This window comes from Stegostoma tigrinum, chromosome 8 (genome assembly GCF_030684315.1).
Source record: "Stegostoma tigrinum isolate sSteTig4 chromosome 8, sSteTig4.hap1, whole genome shotgun sequence".
Lineage (NCBI taxonomy): Eukaryota > Metazoa > Chordata > Chondrichthyes > Orectolobiformes > Stegostomatidae > Stegostoma > Stegostoma tigrinum.
The window spans coordinates 103,864,378-103,884,860 of NC_081361.1; the positions used below are offsets into that span (position 1 = coordinate 103,864,378).

Here is a 20,483-nt window from a genome sequence, read left to right on the forward strand (position 1 = left end):
GAGAGGGTGTAGGTGGGGAGGTAGGGAGGGGATAGGTCAGTCCAGGGAAGACGGACAGGTCAAGGAGGTGGGATGAGGTTAGTAGGTAGCTGGGGGTGCGGCTTGGGGTGGGAGGAAGGGATGGGTGAGAGGAAGAACCGGTTAGGGAGGCAGAGACAGGTTGGACTGGTTTTGGGATGCAGTGGGTGGGGGGGAAGAGCTGGGCTGGTTGTGTGGTGCAGTGGGGGGAGGGGATGAACTGGGCTGGTTTAGGGATGCAGTAGGGGAAGGGGAGATTTTGAAACTGGTGAAGTCCACATTGATACCATATGGCTGCAGGGTTCCCAGGCGGAATATGAGTTACTGTTCCTGCAACCTTCGGGTGGCATCATTGTGGCAGTGCAGGAGGCCCATGATGGACATGTCATCAAGAGAATGGGAGGGGGAGTGGAAATGGTTTGCGACTGGGAGGTGCAGTTGTTTGTTGCGAACTGAGCGGAGGTGTTCTGCAAAGCTCCCCATATTCCGCCTGGGAACCCTGCAGCCATATGGTATCAATGTGGACTTCACCAGTTTCAAAATCTCCCCTTCCCCTACTGCATCCCTAAACCAGCCCAGTTCATCCCCTCCCCCCACTGCACCACACAACCAGCCCAGCTCTTCCCCCCCACCCACTGCATCCCAAAACCAGTCCAACCTGTCTCTGCCTCCCTAACCGGTTCTTCCTCTCACCCATCCCTTCCTCCCACCCCAAGCCGCACCCCCAGCTACCTACTAACCTCATCCCACCTCCTTGACCTGTCCGTCTTCCCTGGACTGACCTATCCCCTCCCTACCTCCCCACCTACACCCTCTCCACCTATCTTCTTTACTCTCCATCTTCGGTCCGCCTCCCCCTCTCTCCCTATTTATTCCAGTTCCCTCCCCCCATCCCCCTCTCTGATGAAGGGTCTAGGCCCGAAACGTCAGCTTTTGTGCTCCTGAGATGCTGCTTGGCCTGCTGTGTTCATCCAGCCTCACATTTTATTATCTTCAAATGCGAGGTGATGCATTTTGGAAGATCCATTTCAAGAGCAAACTGTACAGTAGATGGAAAAGCCCTGGCGAAAATTGATGCACAGAGAGATCCGGGTGTTCTGGTCCATTGTTCCCTGAAGGTGGCAACGCAGGTCAGTAGAGTGGTCAAGAAGGCATACGGCAAGATTTCATGCATCGGACGGGGTATTGAGTACAAGAGTTGGCAGATCATGTTACAGCTGTGTCGGACTTTGGTTCGACCACATTTGGAATACTGCGTACGTTTTGAGCCGCCACATTACCAAAAGAATGTGGATGCTTTGGAGAGGGTGCAGAGGAAGCTCACCAGGATGTTGCCTGGTATGGAGGGCACTAGCTATCAAGAAAGTTTGAGTAGATTAAGACTGTTTTCATTAGGAAGACGGAGATTGAGGCGGGACCTGATTGAGGTCTACAAAATCATGAGAGGTATAGACAGGCTGGATAGCAAAAAGCTTTTTCCTAGCGTGAGGGATTCGGTTACTAGGGATGATGATTTTAAGGTGAAAGGCGGAAAGTTGAAGGGAGATATATGTGGAATGTTCTTTACGCAGGGGGTTGTGGGTGCCTGGAACACGTTACCAGTGGAGGTGGTAGAGGCAGGCACAATAGCATCATTTAAGATGTGTGTAGACAGATACAGGTCCTTGGAAAATAGGCGGCAGGTTTAGGTCAAGGATCTGGATTGACACAGTCTTGGAGGGCCGAAGGGCCTGTTCCTTTGCTGTAATTTTCTTTGTTCTTTGTTGACTCAGGACAGACGTCATGGTGAATACAAGAGACAACAGTGTGGGAGCAGGAAAGGAAGACATTGCAAGCGATTCTTTAGTGAGGATTAAATGGCAAAGAATTGAACTGAGTCAGACCAGATGCCCGCCCCGCCACTTCAAGCTGAAGGGCAGTAAACAGGTATTGGAGGAGGATTGGCTGTTTACTATACCAAATACACCAGATGAGCAGGCTGGGATGGATGAAGATCGCCAGTTTCTTTTTGGCACAATCATGTATAATGCCTGATTGAAGGGATTCAATCTAGAGCTAAGGTATTGTGTGCGATCCTGGAATCCAAGTTATCGGATGGATGTGATTGCACTGGAGAGGGTGCAGAGGACATTTCCTAGGATGTTGTCTGGGCTGGAGAGTTTTGGTTACAAAGTGAGATTGCATAGACCAGTTGTATTCCTTGGAGCAGAGCAGAGTAGGGGAGCAATTGATTGAAATGTATAAAATTATGAGGAGCATGGATAGGGTAGACAGGAAAGAACTTCTCCCGTTGGCCCAGCAATCAATGATTGGGGGCATGGATTTAAGGTAAGGATCAAGAGGTTTAAAAGGATGTGAGGATGTTTTTCTCACTCAGGGTAGCAGGAAACTGGAACTCACTGCCTGTAAATGTGGTGGATGCAAAAACCCTCATAATGCTAAAAAAGTACTCAGATATTCACATGCAAGCACCAACCATACAAAGCTGGGCAACAAAGGGGCCAAGTACTGGGAAATGGGATTGGAATAAATGATTGTTTTTGTCTGACGCAAATTCTATGAGCAAAGGTCAAAATCTGTGCTGTGGACTTCTGTTACTCTATGGCAAACATGAGAATGGATTGGGAAACACAGATATGTTTGAGAACTTTGAAAGGGGAGGAAACATGGAGATGTTGCGGTAATTTGGAGGCTGAAAGGATCAACAATTAGGTACTAAGGGACAATGGAAAATGTGAAGGAGGCATATGGGCACAGAAAGATTCCAAGTTAAACCCTCACATTGTGGTACTGAGTTCCTCATGCAGGTGTGGGGAAATGTAAGACACACCGTCAGGTTGACCCTCAATGATCATGTTCTGCAAGAGTGTGGAGCAGCAATAGATGATAGATTAATTACTGGCCTCTATGTCTTTCAGAAATTGAAACCTGCCAACCAAGCTGGCGCAGAATTGGACCCATGCTCAGATGAGGCACTTGGGAAACAGTTGTATCCCACCTCCAGCAACAAGCCTAAGGAGAGTATTAGACTCATTACCAAGGACATGATTCGAGATCTGATGTAAGTGACCTTCATTCAGCTCGCACATGCTGACTCAGTGTAGAGTAGACAATAAGGGTTAGGGTTCTGAGAGGCTTGTTTCTTTCTCTATTTCCATTTCACTCTCTGCCTGTCTATCTGACTGACTCTCTTTCTCGCTCTATCTTTCTGTCTTACTCACTCACTCACTCTCTCCCTCTCTCAGTATTCCCACAGAGGATCCCTCAGGCAAGACTCTGATCATGAGTCCTGAGGAATTTGAACGGATCAAGCAGGCTTCCCGAGTGATCAGTGAGGAGGAACGTGAGGCCATACGTGTGGCGAACAATGCAGAGAGAATGCAGGCGGCGGTAGGTCAATGGTTGTTCTGGGTCAGTGTTCCCTTGAGACTCAATGCCATGTCACAGGTAAATGGTCCCTTGAGGGTCAATGTGCACTTACAAGTCAATGTTCACCATTTGATACATTGACCCCTGTTCCTGCCAGTGACCCTGTTCCAAGCTGCCGGCATCCTCATCCCAACCACATTGTGCTTCTCCAGTGTCAGATTTTTGTTGAAGTGCAAAACTCAGCATTTTGACTTAAACTTGGCTGAAGATGTTGGGTCATGTCAACTAATTCCAATATGAATAATTTACAAGTTGAGTATTATTGAATACAATAGTTGTAAGCATGCATTCTCTCCATCTAGTAGGTTTAAGAATCAAGAAAGCACTCTACCCTATTTACCATTCTGATGAACAAGCTCATTTTTTTTCCTTCTCTCTCTTGATTTGACCTTATACTTTGAGATCCCTTGGGCAATAATCTCCAGTCGAATTCTTAATATCTTATTAAGTATATGTCAGTCCTCACATGGTCACTGCTGCAGTTGCACTGTCCATACATTATTAACAAAACTGTTACAGCCCTAAGTTATTACTTCACTCGAGAATACATCAACTGTTGCTAGACTAATTAGTAACATATCTGTCTGTCTCCCTCTCTTTCTGTATCTTTTCTTGCACTTTCCCTTTCTCTTTCTCTCTGTCTCTCTCCGTATATGTCTGATTCTCTTTTGCTATAGCCCTCTTTCAATCTCTCTGCCTCTGTCTTACTCCTTCATTGCCCTGATCTCTTGCTCAATCCCAGCATCTTTCTAAGAACATATAATCGTAAGAAATAGGATCAAGAACAAGCATTCAACCCATCAACCAGCTCCAACATTCAATTAGATCATGATTAGAACATAGAACATAAGAACGTGACAGCGCAGTACAGGCCCCACGGCCCTCGATGTTGTGCCGACCTGTGAAACCAAACTGAAAGCCCATCTAACCCACACTATTCCATTATCATCCATATGTTTATCCAATGACTATTTAAATGCCCTTAAACTTGGTGAGTCTACGACTGTTGCAGGCAGGGCTTGATTTGATTGTAGGCTCAATTCCACTTTGTTGTCTCCTCATCCTAAAACTTTTGACTCCCTTGTCCCTTTTTCTATGCTTCTGCCTCTCTCTTTCTATGTCTTTCTCTCTTCACTTTGTTTTCTGTATCTCTTCAAATTGGTCTCTCATGCACCTTGTTCGATTCTCTTTTTCTAAACTCTTTTTATCTTTCACACCCCTCTGTTTCTCTGTCTTTCACTCGCACTGTCCCCCTCTCTCTCCTTCTGTACCACTCTTTCTTTCTGTACCACTTATTTCCAAATGTCAACTCTTCCGTCCCTTCTCTATTGCACCTGTGTTAGGGATGCCCATGACAAGAACAGCATAAAATGGCTGACAATACCCAAACAAGCTTTGCAGTGCGTGTTTAACACAAATTAGAAAGTGTGGGGAAAACTTGTGTTCTCAGCACATTAAACAATAGCTATCTGTGAGATTGGATGTGCAACATGAAACTGCTATCCTAAATTAGAATATTTCATGGCAGCGAGTTTTGAGAAGATTTGTAGCTCAGGTTGAGGTTCTGGATGTGAGTTTGCTCGCTGAGCTGGAAGGTTAGTTTTCAGACGTTTTGTCACCATTCTAGGTAACATCATCAGTGAGACTCCGACGAAGCGCTGGTGTTATGTCCCGCTTTCTATTTATCTGGTTAGGTTTCCTTGGGTTAGTGATGTCATTTCCTGCATTGGTGGTGTCATTTCCTGTTCTTTTTCTCAGGGGATGGTCGATTGGCTCCAAATCAATGTGTTTGTTGATGGAGTTCCGGTTGGAATGCCAAGCTTCTAGGAATTCTCGTGCGTGTCTCTGTTTGGCTTGTCCTAGGATGGATGTGTTGTCCCAATCAAAGTGGTGTCCTTCCTCATCTGTATGTAAGGATACGAGTGATAGTGGGTCATGTCGTTTTGTGGCTAGTTGATGTTCATGTATCCTGGTGGCTAGCTTTCTGCCAGGTTGTCCAATGTAGTGTTTGTCACAGTTCTTGCAAGGTATTTTGTAGACGACATTTGTTTTGTTTGTTGTCTGTATAGGGTCTTTATTTCATGGCAATTAGTTGTTTCTCTTAAGTTTTTCCTAACTAATCTGTTAGAATATTATGAGTACAAAACCCTGGTGAGACCACACTTGGAATGTTGTGTCCAGTTCTGGTCGCCCTATTATAGGAAAGATGTGGAGGCTTTGGAGAGGGTGCACAGGAGGTTTACCAGTATGCTGCCTGGACTGGTGGGCCTGTCCTACAAGGAGAGGTTGACTGAGCTCGGACTTTTCTCTCTGGAGAGAAGGAGGAAGAGAGGTGACCTGATTGAGGTGTACAAGGTAATGAGAGGCATGGATAGAGTTGACAGCCAGAGACTTTTCCCCAGGGCAGGATTGACTGCCACGAGGGGTCATAGTTTTAAGGTGTTAGGAGGAGGGTATAGAGGAGACGTCAGAGGGAGGTTCTTCACCCAGAGAGTTGTGAGCGCATGGAATAGTTTACCAGTGGTAGTCGTGGAAGCGGAGTCATTAGTGACATTTAAGCGACTGCTGGACATGCACATGGACAGCAGTGAATTGAGGGGAATGTAGGTTAGATTATTTTATTTTTGGGTTAGGATTATTCCACGGCACAACATCGTGGGCCGAAGGGCCTGTACTGTGCTGTACTTTTCTATGTTCTGTGAGTGGGTTATAATTAGGATTCTTCAAGATAAATATAGATACAGTTTCCAAATAAACTATAGATCTCATCCATATGTATATGAAAATCACTAAAAAAAAAGAGAAACGTTTAAAAACTAATTACATGTAATGGAAAGGAACCTCCCTTATCTTTTAACAAGGGCAGCAGCTAAGAGAATTGAAATGGTGGGAAATCTCAAAGAAGCTTCTGTTAAAGCCTTGTACAAGGTAGTTAACAGACAAGGGTCACTGGTAACCGTGCAAATTTCAACTTCACACACACCAAAATGGCCCAAACACTTCACAGCAACAAGCAATTACTACTATATATAATGTACTGAAAACCCAGGCATAGTTGGACAACCCAGCACTAATTAACAATAATGTTCAAGAGGAGGTAGTATGTGCCGCCATGTTAAAGTAACAAGAAAATGTATAAAAGAAAATTTGCTTATATTTAAAATTAGACCATTCTGACTTTCCTTTTGATCTGACCCAAAAATTAAAGGACGATTAAACCCTCATGTTGAGGCCAGCTTCGGGGTGGTCATTGTCTTTTCCCTGTATTACATCAGTGAATGCTTGAATAAATTAGCTCATGCCCAAACTCTGCTGTCACGTGAAATTTATTGCATACAAAAGGTCTCTCCCACACCCTGCCTGCCTCTTTCTTTGTATTATGTCTTAATATATTCTTATTTCAGGAAATGGCTGGTGAACGGAAAAGCTTCATAAGAGCAAAAGAGCTTCAGAGACGTAAGAATGAGAAGCTGAATGAAGTAGAAGAGGCAGCACGGGACAGGGCACTATACCTGTTGGAAAAAGCTAATGCCTTACGCCTAGAGCAGGAGGATGAGATTAAACAGATCAATGAGGTGAGAGAAATGGAGAGAGAGAGAGTGTGAGAGAGCAGACGTTGATTAGCTGAGAAGCAGAAATATAGAAATAGAAATTATAGGAATATCAGGAGGCGATTCAGCTACTAGACTGTTCTGCCATTTCATATGATCCTGGTTGATTGTCCAACTCAGGATCCTGTTCCTGCTTTCTCCCCATTGCCTTTGATTTCTTTAGTCTAAAGAACCACATCTAACTCCTTCTTAAAAGTATTCAATGTTTTGGCCTCAACAGCTTTCTCTGGCAGAGAATTCCACAGGCTCACCATTCTCTGGATAGAAAAATCTCACCTCATCTCAGTCCTAAATGCTGCCCCCCTCCACCCTGCCATTCCTAAACCATGACCCTTGCTTCTGGACTCCCCATTCATCAGGAACATCCTTCCTGCATTTATCCATGTAGTCCTGTTAAAATTTAATAGGTATCCATGAAATCCTCCCTTATTCTTCCAAACTCTAATGAATACAATCGTAACTGATCCAGTAGCTATTCATAAGTGAGCCCAGCCATACTAGGAATTAGTCTGGTAAATCTTTGTTGTATTACTGCCGTGGCGAGAACATAGTCAGATACATTAGGGACATTTAAACGACTCTTAGCTTACATTTCACTATCATACATGTGCCCATGTAGAATGGTTTGATCTTAGAGTAGCATAATAGGTTGACACAACTTCGTGGGCTGAAGGGCCTGGACTGTGCAGTACTGTTCTACATTCACTCTATGTTCTATGTTTATTCATCCGCAGATAAGGAGACTGAAACTGCACACAAAACTTCAGACATGGTCTCACTAAGTCCCTGTACAAATGTAGCCTGCTCCTTTACCTGAATATTCCCACAATGAAGGCCAACATGCCATTTGCCTTCTTCATTGCCTGCTGCACCTGCATGCTTATCTGTCAGCCTTCCCGCTCTTCTGACGGTAGTTGGTCTGCTGTGTTCATCCAGTTCTACACCTTGTTATCTGCTTATTTTGAATGACTTGTGTGCAAGAGTGCTCAAGTCTCATTGTACCTCCCCCTTTCTCAATCTAACGCCATTCACATGTGCCTTCAAATTTATGCAACCTCACATTTGTCCCCATTTTATTTTAACTGCCATGCAGTTTCCCACGAGCTAACATGTCTAAATCGCACTGAATCATGTCTGCACCTTCCTCACAATTCACTCTCCCACCTTGTGTCATCTAAAAACCTGGACATATAGCAAGAAATTGACTCATCCAAATCATCAATATTTATTTTGAGCATTAAAATCCAAGCATTGATACCTGAAGTACCCCACTAGTCACTGCCTGACGCTCAAAGAGACCTGTTTACTCCTACTTTTTGTTTCTTGCCTGCCAACCAGTTCTCTGTCCATGTCACTACACTATGCCCCTTATCCCGTTCTCTTCAGTTTTATTTAGTAACCTCTAATGTGGAACCCTATCAAAAGCCTTCTGAAAATCCAATTACACCACATCTGCTAGTTCCCCATTATCAAGCCTCGAGTTACATCCTTGAAATATACCAGTCAATTTGTCAAGTGTGGTTTCTTTTTCATAAATCTGTGACTCTGTCTGATCCTGTCACATATTTCCCAGGGGTTTGCTATTAATTCCTTCAGAATAAACTATTGCATTTTCCCCACTTCTGAACTTAGGCTAATTTATCTATAATTCCCTTTTTCTGGGTTATATTGACTGCTGTCCAACCCGTGTGAACTGTTCCAGAGTCTTCAGATCTTGAAAGATGGACACCAATGTCCTGAAGTACTCTGTGATATAGATTATCAGGCCTTAGCGATTTATCAGTTTTTAATTCTATCAATTTCCCAAATTCAGTTCTTCCCTCACTAGATCCTGCATTCCCTAATATTTTTGGCACATTATTTGTGTCCTCCCTTGTGAAGACTGAATCTATACAGTCAGAGTTTTGATTCTATGAGCAGAAGGGCCTCTTCTGTACTGTATGATTCTATGAAAATATATAGTTAATTAGTTTTCCATCACTTGGCTCCCCATCGTAACCTTCCCAATTTCTTACTGTAAGGGACCTATATTTGTTTTCGCTAGTCTTTTACTGTTCACATTCCTATCGAAAGAAAGTTAAGAGGAAGAAAGCTACCACATGAACAAAAACTATTTGTTCTTTCTTGTATGCTTACTTCATCAGTCTCTACACATACAATGGCTCAGTGTTAGCACTGCTGCTTCACAGCAGTGGGAACCCAGGTTCGATTCCGCCCTTGGGCAACCGTCTGTGTAGAGATCTCACATTCTCCATATGTCTGTGTGGGTTTCCTCCAGGTGGTCCAGTTTCCTCCCACAGTTCAAAGATGTGCAGGTTAGGTGGATTGGCCATGCTAAATTACCCATAGTGTCTAGGGATGTATAGATTAGGTGGGTTGTAGAGGGATGGGTCTGGGTGGGATGCTCTGAGCATCAGTGTGGACTTGTTGGGCTGAAGGGTGCATTTCCACACTGTAGGGATTCTGTGATATTGCATAGATGGGTGAGACAGTTGCGCACTGGTAATGAACAGGTGCATCATTTCTTGAAACTAGAGTTGCAGGTGGACAGGTTGGTGAAAAAGGTATTTAGCATGCTTATCTTCATTGGTCAGTACATTGAGTATAAGAGTTTGGCCATCATGTTGTGGCTGTACTGTACATTGGTGAAGCACCTTTTGGAATGCTGCATCCAATTCTGGTTTCCCTGTTACAGAAAAGATGTTGTTAAACTTGAATGCATTCAGAAAAGATATACAAGGATGTTGCTGGGATTGGAGAGTTTGACCTATGGGGAGAGTCTGAATAGGCTGGGACATTTTCCCCCAGTGTCAGAGGCGCAAGAGGGGCATGGATAGGGTGAATAGCCAAGGTCTTTTTCCCAGGGTAGGGCAGTGCAAAACTAGAGGGCATAGATTTAAGGTGAGAGGGAAAAAGGTTTAGAGAGACCTGAGGGGCAACATATTTACGCAGAGGGTAGTGCATGCATGGAACGAGCTGCCAGAGGAAATGGTTGCGGTGGATACAATTACCACATTTAAAAGGCACCCGGATTCATGATAGGAAGGTTTTAGAGGGATATTGGCAAAATGCTGTCTGTGGGACTAGATCAGTTTAGGATATTTAGTCGACATGGACATGTTGGATCAAAGGGCCTGTTTCCATGTTGTATAACTCTGACTATAACTCTAGGCCCAGCTAATGTTTTGGGGCCTCAAGTTCAAATCCAACCATGACTGCTGATGGAATTTACATTTAATTAATCCATCTGGAATATATAGCTAGTCTTAATGATAATGACAGCGAAACTCTAACTCGGTGTCGTAAAAAGTCACCAGCAATGTCCTTTCAAGGAAATTTGCCATTATCACCTGGTACTGTCTATATTTGATATCAGGCCTGCAGCAATACAGAATCCCATCAGAGCGGAAGGAAACTGTTCGGCCTATCAATTCTACACTGACCATCGAGAGCATCCCACCCAAACTCAGCACCCTACTCTATTCCCATAACCTCGCAGTTACCATGAATAATCCAATGAGCTTGCACATCCCCAGACATTATGAGCCATGTAGCTGGTCAATCCACTAACCTTCACATCTTTGGACTGTGGGTGGAAACCAGATCACCCAGCAGAAACCAACGCAGACACTGGGAGAGCTGACAAACTCCACATGGATAGTCACTCAAGGCTGGAATTAAATCTGAGTTCCTGGCATTGTGAGGCAGCTGTACCAACCACTGAGCTCTAATATAGGTGACTCTAACTGTCCTCCAGTCACTCAGTTCAAGGCTATGTGTGATGGTCCAATAAAAATTTGGAATTAAAGATCTAATGATGACCGTGAAATCACCATCAAGTGTTAGGAAAAACTCATCTGGTTCACTAATGCCCTTTAGGGAAGAAAAATGTCCTTTATTCATTCTTAGGATGAGCGCCTTGCTTGTCAAGCAGCATTTATTGCCCATCCCTAATTGACCAGACAGCAGAACAGAGTCAAGCACGTTACGGTGGGTCTGGAGTCACATGCAGGCCAGACCAGGTAAGGATGGTAGTTTCCTTCCAGTCATCATTAGATTCTTAATTCCAGACTTTTATTGAATTCACATTCCACCATTTGCCACGGTGGGATTTGAACCCCAGGTCCCCAGAACATTAGTGATAATGGGAACTGCAGATGCTGGAGAATCCAAGATAACAAAGTGTGGAGCTGGATGAACAAATGATAAATGAAAAAATGAACCCTCTCTGATGAAGGGTTGAGGCCCGAAACGTCAGCTTTTGTGCTCCTGAGATGCTGCTTGGCCTGCTGTGTTCATCCAGCTCCACACTTTGTTATCCCCAGAACATTATCTGGGTCTCTGGATCAGCAGTCCACGAATAATACCACCAGCCCATCACCTCCCTTGACTCTTAATTATCATGATAATTACCATAGGATGGGCAATAAATGCTGGCCGAGCCAGTGACAACCACGTCCTGTAATTTTTTTTTCAAATGTTGAATCTGAATCAAAATTAAGTGGTATTTGTGAAGAATAGGAAAATGAGAGTATGAAGTATGATTTGGCAATGATGGATTGGAAAACTTCGCGGAGGATAGGCAGTGGCTAGCTTTTGAGAAATGTATGAATTACCAACAATTATTAATTCTAATCTAGTGCAAAAATAAAAGATGATTTATAAAGGAAATTAAGGACAGTATTAAGTCCAAAGAAGAAGCATATAAAATTGCCAGAGAAAGCAGCAATCACGAGAACTGGGAGCAGGTTAGAATTCAGCCAGAGAGAACATAAATAATGGTCAAGAGAGGAAAAACAGAGTAGGTGAGTAAACTTGGAGGTAACATGGGCGGCATGTTGGCTCAGTGATTAACACTGTGCCAGGGACCTGGGTTTGATTTCAGCCTTGGGTGACTGTGTGGAGTTTGCACGTTATCTCCGTGTCAGCGTAGGTTTCCATGGTGTGCTCCAGTTTCCGCTCACAGTTCAAAGAAGGGTTAGCAATGGTAAATGGGAGAGTTATGGGGATAGGGTTCGGGGCTGGGACTGGGTGATTTCTATCAAAGGGTCAGTGCAGACTTAATAGAACATAGAACATTACAGTGCAACACAGGCCCTTCGGCCCTTGATGTTGCGCCAACCTGTGAAACCAATCTGAAGCCCATCAAATCTACACTGTTCCGTTATCATCCAAATGTTTATCCGATGACCATTTAAATGCCCTTAAAGTTGGCGAGTCTACTACTGTTGCAGGCAGGGCATTCCACGTCCTTACTACTCTCTGAGTAAAGAACCTACCTCTGACATCTGCCCTGTATCTATCACGCTTCAAATTAAAGCTATGTCCCCTCGTGCTAGCCATCTCCATCCGAGGAAAAAGGCTCTCACTGTCCACCCTATCTAATCCTCTGATTATCTTGTATGTCTCTATTAAGTCACCTCTTAACCTTCTTCTCTCTAACGAAAACAGCCTCAATTCCCTCAGCCTTTCCTCATAAGACCTTCCCTCCATACAAGGCAACATCCTGGTAAATCTCTGCACCATTTCCAATGCATCCACATCCTTCCCGTAATGCGGCCACGAGAACTGTACGCAATACTCCAAGTGTGGCCGCACCAGAGTTTTGTACAGCTGGAACATGATCTCATGGCTCCGAAACTTAATCCCTCTATCAATAAAACCTAACACACAGTACGCCTTCTTAACAGCCCTGTCAACTTTCAGGCATCTATATTCATGGACACCGAGATCTCTCTGCTCATCCACACTACCAATAGTCTTAACATTAGCCCAGTACTCTGTATACCTGTTCTCCCTCCAAAGTGAATCATTTTACTCTTTTCCGCATTAAACTCCATTTGCCACCTCTCAGCCCATCTCTGCAGTTTATATATGTCCCTCTGTAACCTACAACATCCTTCTGCACTATCCACAACTCCACCAACTTTGTCATCCGCAAATTTATCAACCCATCCTTCTATGCCCTCATCCAGGTCATTTATAAGAATGACGAACAGCAGTGGCCCCAAAACAGATCCTTGTGGTACACCACTAGTAACTGAACTCCAAGATGAGCATTTCCCACTACCACCACTCTCTGTCTTCTTCTAGCTAGCCAATTTCTGATCCAAACCACGAAATCACCTCACCCTCAATCCCATGCCTCTGTATTTTATGCAATTGCCTACTGTGGGGAACCTTATCAAATGCGTTAGTGAAATCCATATACACCACATCAACGGCTTTTCCTTCATCCACCTGTTTGGTCACCTTCTCAAAGAACTCAATAAGGTTTGTGAGGCACAACCTACCCTTCACATAACCAAGTTGACTATCCCTAATCAAGTTATTCCTTTCTTGATGATTATAAATCCTAACCCTTATAATTCTTTCAAACACTTTACCCACAACCGAAGTAAGGCTCACTGGTCTGTAATTACCAGGGTTGTCTCCACTCCCCTTCTTGAACGAGGGGACAACATTTGCTATCCTCCAGTCTTCTGGCACTATTCCTGTCGACAATGACGACATAAAGATCAAAGCCAACGGCTCTGCAATCTCATCCCTAGCTTCCCAGAGATTCCTAGGATAAATCCCATCCAGCCCAGGGGACTTATCTATCTTCACACTTTTCAGAATTGCTAACACCTACTCCTTATGAACCTCAATCCCATCTAGTCTAATAGCTTGTATCTCAGTATTCTCCTCGACAACATTGTCTTTTTCCTGTGTGAATACCGACAAAATATATTCATTTAGGGCCTCTCCTATCTCGTCAGACTTCACGCACAACTTCCCAGCACTGTCCTTGACTGGGCCCAATCTTACTCCTGTCATTCTTTTATTCCTGACTTACCTATAGAAAGCTTTAGGGTTTTCCTTGATCCTACCTGCCAAAGACTTCTCATGTCCCCTCCTGGCTCTTTTCAGCTCTCTCTTTAGGTCCTTGCTGGCTAACTTGTAACTCTCAAGTGCCCCAACTGGGCCTTCATGCATCATCTATACATAAGCCTCCTTCTTCCTCTTGACAAGAAATTCAACTTCCCCCACTTGACCATTTCCTCCCTGCCTGACAGGCACATACTTATCAAGGACACACAGTAGCAGTTCCTTGAACAAGCTCCACATTTCAATTGTGCCCAGCCCCTGCAGTTTCCTTCCCCATCCTATGCATCCTAAATGTTGCCTGATGACCTCATAATTGCCTTTCCCCACCTATAACTCTTGTCCTGCGGCATATACCCTTTTCATCGCTAAAGTAAACCTAACCAACTGTGGTTACTATCACCAAAGTGCTGTGGTTCAAGAGCGAGTCAGAGGCTGGAAACTCATCTGTGCGTCACCTCATGACCCCCTAAAAGTGTCGGCTACCTATGAGATACAAAGTCAGGGGTTTGAATTAACTCCGTTTGCTTTGATTAAATTCAGGCCTAACGAGATTGAAGAAGTTCCAACCCCTTTTTTATATTTGGACAGGTACATGGATGGGCAGGGAACCAATGGACACAGACCCTTAGAAAATAGATGACAGGTTCGACAGAGGATCTTGATCGGCGCAGGCTTGGAGGGCCGAAGGGCCTGTTCCTGTGCTGTAATTTTCTTTGTTCTTCGTTCTTCCAGGTCAAAGCCACTGACTTGATCACCAGCTTAAATATTCACTCCCTCCACCACCAAAGCATATTAGCAACAGTCTGCACAACATTAAAGAGGCTGTGCATGAACTTGCCTTTGAAAAACACCATCTGATTTCATAAGATCATAAGACATAGGAGTGGAAGTAAGGCCATTCGGCCCATCAAGTCGACTCCGCCATTTAAATCATGGCTGATGGGCATTTCAACTCCACTTCCCTGCACTCTCCCCATAGCCCTTGATTCCTTGTGAGATCAAGAATTTGTCGATCTCTGCCTTGAAGGCATCTAACGTCCTGGCCTCCACTGCGCTCTGTGGCAATGAATTCTACAAGCCCACCACACTCTGGCTGAAGAAATGTCATCTCATTTCAGTTTTAATTTTACCCCCTCTAATTGTAAGGCTGTGCCCACGGGTCCTAGTCTTCCCGCCTAACGGAAACAACTTCCTGGCGTCGACCCCTTCTAAGCCATACATTATCTTGTAAGTTTCTATTAGATCTCCCCTCAACCTTCTAAACTCTAATGAGTACAAACCCAGGATTCTCAGCGGTTCATCATACGTTAAACCTACCATTCCAGGGATCATCAGTGTGAATCTCAGCTGGACAAGCTCCAGGGCTAGTATGTCCTTCCTTCCTTCTTTGTGATATATGTAAATTGTTTGTGATATATGTAAATTTGATTGTGATGTATGTAAATGATTTGGAGGAAGGTGTAGGTGGTCTGATCAGCAAGTTTGCAGATGACACTAAGATTGGTGGAGTAGCAGATAGTGAAGGAGATTGTCAGAGATTACAGCAGAATATAGATAGCCTGGAGAGTTGGGCAGATAAATGGCAGGTGGAGTTCAATCCGGCCAAATGCGATGTGATGCATTTTGGAAGATCAAATTCAAGGGCAAACTATACAGTAAATGGAAAAGTCCTGGGGAGAATTGATGAACAGAGAGATCGGGGTGTTCAGGTCCATTATTCCCTGAAGGTAACAACGCAGGTCAATAGGGTAGTCAAGAAGGCATACGGCATGCTTTCCTTCATTGGACGGGATATTGAGTACAAGAGTTGGAAGGTCATGTTGCAGTTGCATAGGACTTTGGTTCGGCCACATTTGGAGTACTGTGTACAGTCCTCGTCGCCACATTACCAAAAGGATGTGGATGCTTTGGAGAGGGTGCAGAGGAAGTTCACCAGGATGTTGCCTGGTATGGAGGGTGCCAGCTATGAAGAGAGCTTGAATAGATTAGGATTATTTTCATTAGAAAAACGGAGATTGAGGGGGGACCTGATTGAGGTCTACAAAATCATGAAGGGTATAGACAGGGTGGATAGCAAGAAGCTTTTTCCCAGAGTGGGGGACTCAATTACTAGGGGTCATGAGTTCAAAGCGAGAGGAGGAAAGTTGAAGGGAGATATGCATGGAAAGTTCTTTACACAGAGGGTGGTGGGTGCCTGGAACGCGTTGCCAGCGGAGATGGTAGACACAGACACGTTAGTGTCTTTTAAGATATATTTGGACAGGTACATGGATGGGCAGGGAGCAAATAGACACAGACCCTTAGAAAATAGATGACAGGTGAGACAGAGGATCTTGATCGGCGCAGGCTTGGAGGGCCGAAGGGCCTGTTCCTATGCTATAGTTTTCTTTGTACTTTGAGATGTGGTGCCCAAAATTGGACACAGTATTCTAAATGGGGCCTAACTAGAGCTTTATAAAGCCTCAGAAGCACAACGCTGCTTTTATATTGCAACCCTCTTGAGATAAACGACAACATAACATTCGCTTTCTTTATCACGGACTCTACCTGCAAGTTAACTTTTAGAGAATCCTGGACCAACACTCCCAGATCCCTTTGTATTTCTGCTTTACAAATTTTCTCACCATTCCTGTCATTATTATCAATTAATAGGACAAGGATGGCAGAGGTTTAGAACACCATCACCAGCAGGCTTTCCTCCATGATAACAAAGTGTGAAGCTGAATGAACACAGCAGGCCAAGTAGCATCTCAGGAGCACAAAAGCTGATGTTTCAGGCCTCAACCCTTCATTAGAGAGGGGGATGGGGAGAGGGTTCTGAAATAAATAGGGAGGCGGACCGACGATGGATAGAGAACATAGGTGGAGAGGAGAGTATGGGTGGGGAGGGGATAGGTCAGTCCAGGGAGGATGGACAGGTCAAGGAGGTGGGATGAGGTTGGTAGGTGGGAAATGGAGCTGCGGCTAGAGGTGGGAGGAGGGGATAGGCGAGAGGAAGAACAGTTGAGGGAGGCGGGGACGAGCTGGGCTGGTTTTGTGATGCAGTGGGAGGAGGGGATGAGCTGGGCTGGTTTTGAGATGCAGTGGGGTAGGGGGAGATTTTGAAGCTTGTGAAGTCCACATTGATACCATTGAGCTGCAAGGTTCCCAAGCAGAATATGAGTTGCTGTTCCTGCAACCTTCGGGTGGCATCAATGTGGCACTGCAGGAGGTCCATGATGGATATGTCGTCTGAGGAATGGGAGGGGGAGTTAAAATGGTTCGCGACTGGGATATGCAGTTGTTTGTTGCGAACCGAGCGGAGGTGTTCTGCAAAGCGGTCCCCAAGCCTCCGTTTGGTTTCCTCAATGTAGAGGAAGCCACACCGGGTACAGTGGATACAGTATACTACATTGGCAGATGTGCAGGTGAACATCTGCTTAATATGGAAAGTCATCTTGGAGCCTGGGATGGGGGTGAGGGAGGAGGTGTGGGGGTAAGTGTAACACTTCCTGCAGTTGCAGGGGAAGGTGCCGGACGTGGTGGGGTTGGAGGGGAGTGTGGAGCGGACAAGGGAGTCACGGAGAGAGTGGTCTCTCCGAAAGGCAGACAAGGGTGGCGATGGAAAAATGTCTTGGGTGGTGGAATCGGATTGTAGATGGCGGAAGTGTCGGAGGATGATGCGTTGTATCCAGAGGTTAGTGGGGTGGTATGTGAGGATGAGGGGGATTCTCTTTCCTCCATGCTGTTTTGACTTGAAAGTGTATTTATTTTCCTCCACCATTGCTCAGTCATTTATAACAGGGTCAACACAGTATGTTGACTAAGGATACCTACCCAAAATGTAAACTTTCCTGTTCCTCTGATGCTGCCTGACCTGCTGTGTTCCCTGAGCTCCACACTGTGTTGACTCTGACTCTAGCAACGGCAGTTCTTGCTATCCCTGCGTCATTTATAACAGGCTCTAAAGGAGTACCTACAACACAAGGACTGCACGCTTTCAAGAAAGTGACTCACCCCCGTCTTCTTCAGGGTAGTTAGGGACGGGCGATACGTCCTGGCCTGAGCAATAATGCTGACATACCATGAAAGAATTTTAAAAAGTTTGATCAGACACTGTCAAGAAGATTTTCTGTTCATGCTGTTTAATTTCTATAGACCATCACAGATGCACGGTGTCATGCAATCCGGGATGCCCAGATTCTGGAGAAGGAACAAATTGAGAAGGAAATGATGGAAGAGGAAAAACGACTGGATAAAATGATGGAGGTGGATCGCCAGAAAGCTATCAAAATGCAGGATGAGCTTGAACGTATAAGGAAAGAAAATGGGCTCAGGTGAGAGAAAGAGTGAAGAGAAAGGTGGACATGGATTTAGAAATCTGGACAGAGAATGCGGTTTGAATTCAGAGAGGGGATGAGAGGAGAATAAAAGAATAAAGAATGGATCAAAGAGTGAGTAAGAAAGAGTAGGTAGTAGAGTAAGTGAGCTATGAAGTCAAATTAGATGTATGGATAGAATAAATCAGTGACTGAGAGATGGAGAGCAAGCACAAGAAAGAGATGTGGATAAAGAGAACAAGTAAGAGGATTGATGGTAATGGTGATAATGGGAACTGCATATGCTGGAGAATCCAAGATAATAAAATGTGAGGCTGGATGAACACAGCAGGCCCAGCAGCATCTCAGGAGCACAAAAGCTGACGTTTCGGGCCTAGACCCTTCATCAGAGAGGGGGATGGCGTGAGGGTTCTGGAATAAATAGGGAGAGAGGGGGAGGCGGACCGAAGATGGAGAGAAAAGAAGATAGGTGGAGAGGAGAGTATAGGTGGGGAGGTAGGGAGGGGATAGGTCAGTCCAGGGAAGACGGACAGGTCAAGGAGGTGGGATGAGGTTAGTAGGTAGGAGATGGAGGTGCGGCTTGGGGTGGGAGGAAGGGATGGGTGAGAGGAAGAACAGGTTAGGGAGGCAGAGCCAGGTTGGACTGGTTTTGGGATGCAGTGGGTGGAGGGGAAGAGCTGGGCTGGTAGGGATTGAGCCAGAGAGTGAAAGAGAAGGGGGACAGAAGGGAGTAATTAAGACAAGGAGGGAGCATGGCAAAGAAAGGAAGCAAAACAAAAAGAGGGATCAAGACGGAGAGGAGGAGCAAGGTAGAGGGAGAGAGCAAGAGACAGAAAGAGAAACAGTCATACTGAAATAGAGATAATGGGAACTGCAGATGCTAGAGAAAATGAGATAACAAAGAGCTGGATGAACACAGCAAGACAAGCAGCATCTTAGGAGCACAAAAACTGACGTTTTGGGCCTAGCCCCTTCATCAGAAAAGGCCCGAAAGGTCAGCTTTTGTGCTCCTAAGATGCTGCTTGGCCTGCTTTGTTAGACTGAAATAGAGATACATAGAACAAGTAAGAGAAAGAGATAATGGGATGATGACAGAATGCTTATGGCCTGAGATGGAATGAGAGGGGTCAGGGAAACAGAGAGAAAGAGAGAGATGGAGAGAGAGAGAAGGAGGCAAAGACAGAAAATTGAAAAGAGAGGGATGAAGGAGATTGGGATTGAGTCTAATTTTGCACTCTGCTGTTGCAGGGCTAAAGCTCACATCGTTCAGCAAATTGAGGAGAGAGAACAAGAACGGATGTTGCAACTAGAACATAAAGCATTGCAGGCTGTGGAGAGAGTTCAGGCAATGGAGAGAATGCAGCAGGAAGATCTGGAGGTGAGAGAAAAATTGAGAGAATGAAAGCATGATGAGTGTGAGAGTGAGAAAGTCATAAACCACAAAGAAAGAGTGAGTGAGAGATCATGATTGAGAGAGAGAGATTGAGAGCCCACAAGCAGGAGAGAGTGAGAAGATGGATGAATGAGAAGGTGCGAAATCATGAGGGAGAGACCATAAGTGAGTGACCACAAGCAGAGAATGTAGAATGAGAGGGTAGGAGAAAGTGAGAGGAAGCAAAGTGAGTGGGCAGCAAACATGAATGAGAATGACAAACCAAGACAGAGAGCAAATCTGTGAATGAAGGGAACGGTGAGAAAGTAAAATTGAGAAGCGAAACTGAGTGCAAGAATGGAAAAAAAGAGCAAGAGTGAGAATGAGATTAAAAACAAAGCGAGGCGATGGCCTAACAGTATTATCGCTTGACAGTTAACCCAGAGACTAAGTAATATTCTGGAGACCCAGGTTCAAATCCTGCCATGGCTGAAGGTGGAATTTGAATTCAGTAAATATCTGGACATTAGAGTCTAATGATGATCATGAATCTATTGCTGATTGTCAAGAAAAGCCCATCCGGTTCACTGATGGCCTTTAGGGAAAGAAATCTGCTATCCTTACCTGGTCTGGCCTAAATGTGACTGTTTCCACAGCAATGTGGTTGACTCTTATCTGGGCAATTAGGGACAGGCAATAAATGCTGCCTGGCCAGCGATGCCCTCATTCTGTGAATAAATAATTTTAAAAATTAACAAGAGATCAAGAGTGAAAGCATGCAGAGTAAGTAACATTGAGAACTGAAAAAAGAACAAGAATGAGTGAGTGAGTGAGACTGATGAAACCTTCCTTCCTCCTAACTCC

The 20,483-nt window shown here is 44.8% G+C and overlaps 1 protein-coding gene across 8 annotated transcripts in view; it reads left to right on the forward strand.

Moving 5' to 3' along the window:
• cfap45 (cilia and flagella associated protein 45) overlaps nt 1-20,483 on the forward strand; it is a 119,970-nt gene that overhangs the window by 56,074 nt on the left and 43,413 nt on the right. For 4 of the 8 annotated variants that reach the window (XM_059648215.1, XM_059648217.1, XM_059648222.1 and 1 more), the window contains exons 3-8: nt 1,791-1,944; nt 2,937-3,079; nt 3,264-3,408; nt 6,852-7,022; nt 18,066-18,244; nt 19,496-19,625. In XM_059648215.1, coding sequence (XP_059504198.1) covers nt 1,791-1,944; nt 2,937-3,079; nt 3,264-3,408; nt 6,852-7,022; nt 18,066-18,244; nt 19,496-19,625 — 922 coding nt within the window. Of the gene's footprint in view, nt 1-1,790; nt 1,945-2,738; nt 2,838-2,936; nt 3,080-3,263; nt 3,409-6,851; nt 7,023-18,065; nt 18,245-19,495; nt 19,626-20,483 lie in introns of those variants that run through there. The other 4 variants (XM_059648218.1, XM_059648219.1, XM_059648220.1 and 1 more) reach the window with 3 other exon arrangements.